Source organism: Dermacentor albipictus, unplaced genomic scaffold (genome assembly GCF_038994185.2).
Source record: "Dermacentor albipictus isolate Rhodes 1998 colony unplaced genomic scaffold, USDA_Dalb.pri_finalv2 scaffold_16, whole genome shotgun sequence".
Classification (NCBI taxonomy): domain Eukaryota; kingdom Metazoa; phylum Arthropoda; class Arachnida; order Ixodida; family Ixodidae; genus Dermacentor; species Dermacentor albipictus.
The window spans coordinates 5,971,061-5,980,382 of NW_027225570.1; the positions used below are offsets into that span (position 1 = coordinate 5,971,061).

Below are 9,322 nucleotides of genomic sequence, written 5' to 3' on the forward strand. Positions count from 1 at the left end.
AGCACGTGTCGAAGCCGACAGCTTCGACACGTCCACGTTTTACACGAACGATGCAACAGCAAGTGCCGCGTTTTCTAGCGCACTCATGCCATGCAAAACCGTACATTTAGGAAACGTATAAAAATGCGCAAGCTCAACTTACAAAAGGAGGCAAGGTGTATGTCTGATGCCCGTGCGGTTTTCCGGGTACTTTGGCGAAGCCTTGAAACTTGCGAACTTGCGTCCTTTAGAACGGCTTTCTTTCGAGACACATTTTTTCATGAAAACAACAGCAGCAGCAACAACAACAACAACAACAACAATAAAAGCATCTACGGCCTTCCTTCTGTTTCCACCCCGCAGCACTGCCACGCAGCGGTCATCGCATCAACCAAAAAAAGAAGAAGAATAAAAACACTCTCCTATACGTGCGCATTTTTCTAAAATGCTAAAGCGCCTCGGATGCGATATAGAGCTCCTTCGTGGCACTTCTCTCCTCGTCTTTGCAAGAGCCACGAGGCTTCTTCATACCTTGCTGGTGAAGCAGCGCACTGACACGGACACAGTCAAGATACACAAGAAAAGACGGCACTCGCGAGTGTCGTCTTTTCTTGTGTGTTTTCAGTAGTCTTCATCAGGTAGCACTGCCATCTGATTGCGCTACCGTCGTCATAGGTCATAATGCTGCTCACACTTTGGTAGTGAGGGTATATACAAAAGAATCCGGCGAATTCTAATCATGTCTTACCGGCGAATCACGATAGACAGAAAAAAGCGCCGATGCTTTTAATACCTTGAAGGAATGGGCAAAAATTTTACATTCTAAGTTCCAAAATTCAAATGGTTAATTACCTTGTTTTTATCGACCTAATTTAACCACCCGATTCATGGCCGATCCCCCACAGTGGATATGCGACACAACTACTCAGATAAACATCAACGATGACGACCTGTATTCGTTGTCGCTGCTTGTGGCTGTCGTAAACTTGTATACTGTCATCATCATCATCAGCAGCAGCCTATATTTATGTCCACTGCCAGGACGAAGGCCTCTCCTTGTGATCTCCGAATACCCCTGTCCTGCGCCAACTGATTCCAACTTGCGCCTGCAAAATTTCTCATTTCCTCACCCCACCTATAGTTTTCTGCCGTCCTCTAGTGCGCTTCCCTTCCCTTGTATATCATAGTAATTTGTAAATGCACGCTACTCCCGTGACAATGTATTCAGGTTATCCACTCTGAGTCTTTCAAAAGATGAAGCGCCGACAGAGACAGCACACTAAGAAAGAACAAAGCACAAGGCCACAAAGACAGGAAGCGCCTTGTCCTGTCTTTGTTCTTTCTTAGCGTGCTGTCTCTGTTGGCGCTTCTTCTTTTGAAAGCCATGAGCCAACTAGCCCCAAAATGTGTTCTGCAACTCGGAGTCCATGAGTTGAAACTAAATTCCATAGGCGACGACAAAGTCGACGCTATCTTCTATAGACGCGCGGATGACGTCGAGAACTCGAGAGGGTGGGCTCACGTGACCGAAAAGCGCGCGAATCGAACGAGTGGCAGGAACTTGGCGAGGTAGGCCTTCCTCCCCTCCGCGTCGGCGGAGATCCACTCGAGTAGCGCAGGGAACGTATCGTCCACCTCTTTGGGAGCGTACAGCCGGTTGTCTTCCAGGATGGTACGCATCTCCTCTGGCGTCAGGGCCTGGAACTGGGCGCTGTCCTTCCACACCTGCGTCACATGTACAGGTAGCCCTTCCACTGTTTACAAATGAGACGAAGACATCAGGTTCCGCCTTTTGACGTCATCACAAGAACCGCAACATTAACAGTGGATGAGAGTTTCCTGTAGAAAAGTCACCAGAGGGAGCTAGCGCTGTGGTCGTTTAGCAACCGCAGATATGACGCGCAGTACATGAATTTCTCGATATCGTTACGGTGCAAACGTTACGAAGAGGGAGCCCGACGCACAAACGTATCTATAACTATTTACATAGGAAAAAGTTAGTCGTAAACGCGCCGGCTGGTAGAACGGTCACAGCGCCAGTAGACAGTCTACCACTTCGTCTTCCGTCTCCCTCCTACGCGCACGGTCCTGTACAAATGCACCGTAGCAATTTTTTCGTGTTTGTCCATTCAGATGTTCTCGTGGCGGGAATTGTTAAACTTTATCGTTCCGAAGTTTCAAGCAACCATTGTAAAAAAAACGGAGTGTTTCAAGGTGAGTTACCTCCCCTGTTCTGTGTGTATATACACTGCCCAACTCTCCCGCTTTGCCCGGGAGATTCTCAGATTCTGACCAATGCTAACGATTGTTGTACGGCTACGGCCTCAAATCGGCCCAAAAGGCTGCCCCTACCACCTCTCCCCTCCCCGCAAGAGAACAAAAAAAAAAAACGCGTCATGGAGCACAGCCGCATCGTAATGACCATTTTGCGCTAAGTAGTTAGCCAAAATCAGATTTACATCCAAACGATCTGTGCCTAGGCAGTGTAGGCCTAACTCAGTTCGCTTCTGATTGGTTGAAGAATGCGCGTGCAGCAAAGGTCTAGTAAGCGTCGCCTAATGGCCGACTCTGCTAAGTCAGCTTCGCCGCTATGTAGCTGTGTTATGAGACAAAACATATTTATTTATTTAGTTAGTTAGTTATTTAGTTATTTATTTATTTGCAATACTGCTACTCTCATTTGAGAGCGTGGCAGTTGGGTGATACAGTATCCATGTATATCAGTATGCATCTAGGCAGAACAGTTAAATGAAAAAAGGGGGGGAAAAAAGAAACCAATCTCCCAAGGATGGCAATATAAAAACGAAGCTGAGTTTGGGAACAAAAATGCATGTTTTCACATCACAGTTAATTAACATGATACTAGCAGTGAAGAACATGTAAATAACCAGTTATACATGAAATAGCAGTGAAACCAAAGATAACACTTAACACGTAATGAATTGGAAAAAAAAATCTAGGCAAGCAACTTAGCAGGAAAATGGCAGTTACAACAATTAACAACATATTAAGAGTGGAAGAGGGCCATTGTCACGTGACGTAGTACGTGTTCCCTAAATATAAACGTAGGCGCCGTCTCCTGTCACGGTATGACCACCGAGACGTCTAATAACTGCACCAGCAGCCATTTCCTGCTGTCTTCGACGTTGCTGCGACCCAGAACGAAAATAGCGATTTTTTTTTTGTCGTGACTACGATTCTAATGATGATCACTGATGACAAAAGATCTGGAAGGCTATTCAACCTATAGTTCACGTCGATCAAACGTCGCTCTAATGCGACTCCTGCAACAAATTGCGTGGTTTCATATACCACGCACTCACGCCCAACTCGCCCTCCAGGAAAACTGTCTTTCGCTGACGTCAACTATAGAAGTTAACCACTATCTCTTTTATGCGAAGCATATTACGAGGGCTCAACCCAGCTCCTCAGGCGCGGCGGTGACCATGAAATCACGTGACACCGTGACGTCACGACAGAGGAGAAGTGGCTTTGGCTCAACTCTTGCAAGACGGGCTGGGTGGGAATCGAACCAGGGTCTCCGGAGTGTGGGACGGAGACGCTACCACTGAGCCACGAGTACAACGCTTCAAAGCGGTACAAAAGCGCCTCTAGTGAATGCGGTGTTGCCTTAGAAACGCGCTGTTTCTAAGGCGTGCGTCTCTTGCTCAGGCGCACATTTCGTTGCCGCGCCGAACGCTGCTTTGCTCGACGCTCAACGCGTCCAATGCGGGGCGCGTAGTCGCTGCCCTGTAGCCCATTGTCTTACACCCCTTGGCGGGTCGACGGGAACGCTGTCGCGTTCCACTCTTGAAGGCGAAGCAGTAATGCATGAGTTGTTTCTTCGTCTAGCCGAACCAAATATAGCCAAGCAACAGCAGTTCACCAGGCTAAACAGTGGTTCAACAACTAAAATAAAGGCTAGTATGCTTCGCATCCTGGGCTTAACCTTACCTAAGCCACAGCCATTTTTTTTATTATTATTTTTTCATAGCCATTGTAAGACTATTGTGTCACCATGGTAAGGACGACATGACAGCGGCCGTCAAGGCGTGCTGTCGTCCTCACGTTTATTCGGGAACGCGAAGGGCGATAATCAGTGAAGGGACATCGCGCCTGCAGCGGCATCCAGCACCTCCGAAAAACGAGTGTGCATGCGTTCTCCTTCGGCATATTCGACTGGTAGCTTTCGAGCGCTCTAGAGCGCTCTAGCGGAACGGTTTCACATTCGGCTGGTCGAGCTCGAGTGCTCGGAAGCTCATTTTACTGGAATTCTGTCGGATCGCCCCGCTCCACCTCACGGAGCTCGGAGGCGCTCTCACTTTCGAGCTGGGAGCGCGGCCAAGATCCGGCGCAATCCGGATGCGCGTGACTCCACCCGTTGCTCTGGGAGCACCTAGCACGTAAGGATAGGGAAGGCTTTTATTTGGCCCCGATCTCGGGAGCGCTGCGTATCGCCGTAAACCGAGTTGGAGTGCCGTAGGAAACAGTCGAGTGTGCCATTTACAGTCGAACGCCTTTATAACGAAGTGCTTGGGGCCTCCGAAATCCCTCGTGATGCAGGTCTCCTCACCGGAAAAGTCGCTCACCGCACAGCTCGCAATAGAACCGGGAGGTAACTATTTCTTCATTACATAGCTCATTTCGTTGTAAAGGAGTTCGCTTTAGAGGCGCTCGACTGTATCTGATGCTCGCAACCGGAACCGCGTGAGACGCACGACGCTGATTGCACTCGGGGTTGCGCGATGATGACGACGCTACATGCACGAAAAGAAAAAAAAAATGTTTCGGGGTGCAGGAGAAATGCTAGTTGCTGCACTTATATGGCATTATTTTGTTCAATATGGTCAATGTTTCGTACCTCGTTGAAGTTCCGAACCAGATATCGAAAAGCGTCTTCGGCGAGTTTCCCGTAGCCGCGGCTGGATGCCAGGCGGTAAGTGTCGATGCAGCTCTCCGCTTCAAGGTGCCGATTGAGGACCTTTAGGCAGTGATCCCGTAGTCGGTATAACTGCGTTGTCAAAATCATATCGAATCATATTGTGTTATGACTCTGCTAAACTTCGGCAAACTTCGCATAGCGCTAACTGTCAAAGTCTCCGGTTACAAAAATAGGCAACACCGTCCGTCAGCACTGTGCTCTTTGCTGACAAATGAGAGGAGAGCTACATACCGAGAGATGCGCTGCTCGTGTGCGTACCTTATAACTTAGTCGGTTCAACTTATTCTATTTGATTCGAGTTGATTCGGGAGGTTTAGCGTTCGGAATAAATACTTCGGTTACTTGAGCCAGCGTAGTTGACGGCCTCAGGGTGCTTTTTAACGTGCAGCCGATATACGCACATGAGAGAGAGAGGGGGGGAGGGAGAGGGGCGACATAAGGGAAAGCCAGGGAGGTTAACCAGGCTGAACCCTGTAGGCAACCCTGTACTGGGGAAGAGAGAAAGGGGATTGAAAGAGGAGAAGGAAGAGAGAAGTTCACACTGAGCACTGTTACACACACAAGCGTTCATCGCTGAGTTATTCACATGCGCTCATACAGGCTGGTGCATTCGCGGGCATAGTTCCCGGCCGCCACAGCTGGGGTTCCTAACAGTTAACAACCATTACCTTCCGCTGGATTGGCATACACGCCCTTTCCTCGAGAGATATTAGATTAGCAGTTTCGCCCGAAGGCGAAGCATTGAAAGTGAAAGCAAGGGTTAGCGTTACGCTGAAGGCGTCTCAGTACGATGGCGCATGCGCCGCCAGGGTTGTTGTTCCATACATCGCACTTTGGCGGTGCACGAGATGAGGCGGAAGGAAATATATTGAGCGTGGCAGTTGCACAAACTACGCAACAGCTAATTGGGAAAAGTATAACGCCTTGTATCTACACAAAAGTAGGTTATTTGCGAAGTTAAGGCATTTAATCGTTATACTGCTGTAAACCCAGATTATTGCTAGCTTTATAAGCGATAAGGAACAATCTAAAGAAAACAAATTGGTCAGGCCGCCTTCAAAGCTTACTTTTTCGCATCACGGGTGTGTGTGCAGAGAAGCCTGCTGTGGGCTGCTGAGATAAAGTAAGAATAACTGACTGACACATGTGAAAATAGCTTAATAATAATAATAATAGTAGTAATAATAATAATAATAATAATAATAAATAAGTGGTGTTAAAAGACTAGTGACATCACCGTCGCCACGTCGAGGTCATAACAAAAAAGGAAAAAGAAAAAAAGAAAACAAGGGGAAACGAACAACTGCGGTGAGACCAGTTGTGACGGCATTCCGGCTCAGTTTAAACGATCGCTTTGAAGTGGTCATGGAGCTTCCTTGCAACTCACCTCCACGCCGTTCAGTACACGTATTTCATTTCTTTGGCACCGGAAAAGCGATGGGTAGATATGCGTATGGTAGGAAAAGCAAGTGGGCGAAAACGAAATAATAGCCGAGCGAAAGCATGCTTATGCATTAACAAACAATTCTCGGAATTTCTGTCGCATTCTTTCTTTTTTTTTGGGGGGGGGGGGCGTTGTAGGTGGGGGCAGGGTGCAAGACGCTGACCAATGATCGTGTACAGAACACAATTCAAGCCTTTTACTGATAATGACAACGCCTCTCTGCGTACACCCTCCTCAACACGAAGTCATCCGTCAAGGTAGCCCAGTGGCTTTGGCATTGTACTGCCAACCTCGAGGTCACTGGTCCGTCCCCAGCCTCGACTGGCCAATTTCGGTAGGGACTAAATGAAGAAAAAAAAAACATAACGTCTCCGCTGTCCACGACTGACCTTCAGCTTTTCGGCGAGCTCGAGCACCTTGGCGACATTGTGCAGGCCGATGCGCTTGTGCAGCGGAGCGCGGTAGGCGAAGTCGACGAGCACCTCGATCATGTCGCTGTCCAAGTCTTCCACTATCACCCGGATGGGCGGGGTCCACTCCTGTTCGGGACTCATGCCTCTCTCGGCGACAGTGAAGAGCTCGCAGCAGCCACTATACCTGCGCAGCGAACACAGTGACTGCACAGTGCTTCAGAATCGAGTACTGGCCGCGAAGGGCGCGAGATCAACGGCAAATGGCGTAAGCGCAGCTACCGTATACAAGAAACAAATGGCTGTGGCTTAGCTAAGGTTAAGCCCAGGATGCGAAGCATACTAGCCTTTATTTTAGTTGTTGAACCACTGTTTAGCCTGGTGAACTGCTGTTGCTTGGCTATATTTGGTTCGGCTAGACGAAGAAACAACTCATGCAGGCGAGCGCACGAGCTGAGACCCGGCTATGTAGCTACGCGGCCGCAAGCGAGCGCACGAGTTGAGCCCCCGCTTTTGCAGCTGTTATGACGTCATATGGTAGCTACGCGGCCGCGCGCGGCGCAGCAAGGAAGAGCGTGGTTGTGCGGCTAGTATGCTTCGCATAAAAAAAGCACCGCGAAAGAACCACACACTCACGTGGCCGACATTACGAACCGATGCGCCCAGATTTCCGCGCCCTCGGCCACGCGGAACACGACGTCGCAAAACTCGCGGGCCTTCCTCTGGTCCCGCAGTCCCGGCAGGGCCCTGGCGGCCGCGCCCGGTGCAAGGTCGCGCCGCTCGCCGTCGTCGTTGAAGAGCAGCGCAGCCTCAGCCCTCACCGTTATCGCGTCGCCATCTCCGGTCTTGCTGGCAGCGTCGTCGGTGGGCGTGGCTGCTTTCACGGCGGCGCACATCTTGGTTGCGGCGAAGGTGCGCTCGCGGGGACAGGACGACGGAGCCAGCCGCAGCCACGGGCGAGCCTCAGCCGGCAGGGTCACGCGGCCGTAGCGCCAACGTCGCGCCCAGATCGCGGAACACCGGCTCCACCGAGCCGACTAGGCCATGTATGCCTCGTCTCGACGGTCCAAATAGCCCGCTACCGGCTATTTGCACGCGCTGCTGTTGTTGTTGTTGTTGTAGCCTGTGATGCGTGTGGCTCCTACCCACGATGGGGGATTGGCCAAGAAATGGGTGGATTATTCGAAATTACTATGGAGCATAAATTTCCCAATAGCTATTGAAATAGCATTGAAGTGCGCAGAATTACCTGCTAAATAAAATCAGGAAAGTCATATTGAATGAGCAATAATTAATTTAAAAGTAAAAACAAAAAGGAAAGAATTTAGCAGGGCGTTCGTTTAGATTCCGTAAGGAATATTCGGACAGCGAAGCATGCATCCCTGTGGCTGAATCCGAAAGTGGACGCTCCGAACGAAAGAATTGTAGGTTCTGTCAAGTCCAGGCCAATTCTTCGAAAAGGTATTTCCAACCACCTTTTTCTCACCGCAGTAAAGCGGCGACAAGATAGAAGAAAGTGGTGTATCGTCTCTTCCTCATTACAAAAAGAACAGGGGGGGGGGGGGGGGAGAGAACCAAAATCGACCTGTGTAAATAGAAATTCAGCGAGGGAATGCGGCAGCGTAATTTGGTGAGGCAGACCTCAAGCATCTTTGTGTCACAGGATTCGCTATGCCAGGGAAATGCAAGGTACTTATCTTCTGGAGAAGCCGTCAATTGTGGGTTTGTGCTTATATTCTGGAGAAGCCGTCAAATGTGGGTTTGATAAGGCTAATCTTATTGATCGCATCCGAAATCTTGCCGCCGTGCTCTGTGCTGTCACTAGTAGAATAGGAAGAACAGGGCCGGATAGTGATTTGATCCATTTGCCAGTGAATCGGCAGTTTCATTAAAAAACAAACCTTTATGGCCAGGCACCCAAATCAAATGAACACATTGCACATGGGCAGGAACTAGTAAGTGGAAGAGATTTAGCATGTGTGACTCATTAGCAGCGGTAAGGCAACGGCATACAGAAAGGGAGTCAGTCAGAATGGCAGCCGTTGTAATCGTTGGGTCTAGGTAATTTACGTAAAGCTAGGATTACTTCTAACAACTCGGCCAGAAAAATAGGCACAAAATCAGGCAATCCGAAAGAAAAATACCAGTCGACTGCAGGACAATATATACCAATGTCAGCTTCTTCCTCGCACTGAGAGGCATCTGTTGCAATGATAATGTTTGTTTCTAGGGTGCTTAGGTGGTCTGGCAACATGGCGTTTAAGATGCCGTAAGGGAGTAGTTTCGCGGGGTTTGGGAAAATGTCATCGAACCTGATCTCTGGGTAATTTGAATGCGTATTATTATGAAGCACCTCACGAATTTGCACATTTAGTGGTTCAAGTAACGTTTGCACAAATATAATCTGTGGTCTATGAAACCTGGGCCAATGAATAGGAAAACATAATTCTGGATCAGAGAGCAAAATAATTTGAAGACGGTTTAATGGGGATTTATAGCCTTAAGAAAGTCTGAACGGCCAGAAGGTGAAATCGGCATAATATGGGT

At 48.9% G+C, this 9,322-nt stretch overlaps 1 protein-coding gene across 4 annotated transcripts in view; it reads right to left on the bottom strand.

The window, feature by feature from the left end:
- Window positions 1–7,916, bottom strand: part of LOC135914407 (kelch-like protein 10) — a 39,625-nt gene extending 31,709 nt beyond the window's left edge. For all 4 annotated transcript variants that reach the window (XM_070528966.1, XM_070528963.1, XM_070528965.1 and 1 more), the window contains exons 1-5: window positions 7,412–7,916; window positions 6,755–6,962; window positions 4,841–4,990; window positions 1,502–1,704; window positions 143–235 (exon numbers count right to left, since the gene is read on the bottom strand). In XM_070528966.1, coding sequence (XP_070385067.1) covers window positions 143–235; window positions 1,502–1,704; window positions 4,841–4,990; window positions 6,755–6,962; window positions 7,412–7,671 — 914 coding nt within the window. In that variant the 5' untranslated portion in view covers window positions 7,672–7,916. The remainder of the gene's footprint in view (window positions 1–142; window positions 236–1,501; window positions 1,705–4,840; window positions 4,991–6,754; window positions 6,963–7,411) is intronic.
- Between the last annotated feature and the right edge of the window lie 1,406 nt (window positions 7,917–9,322).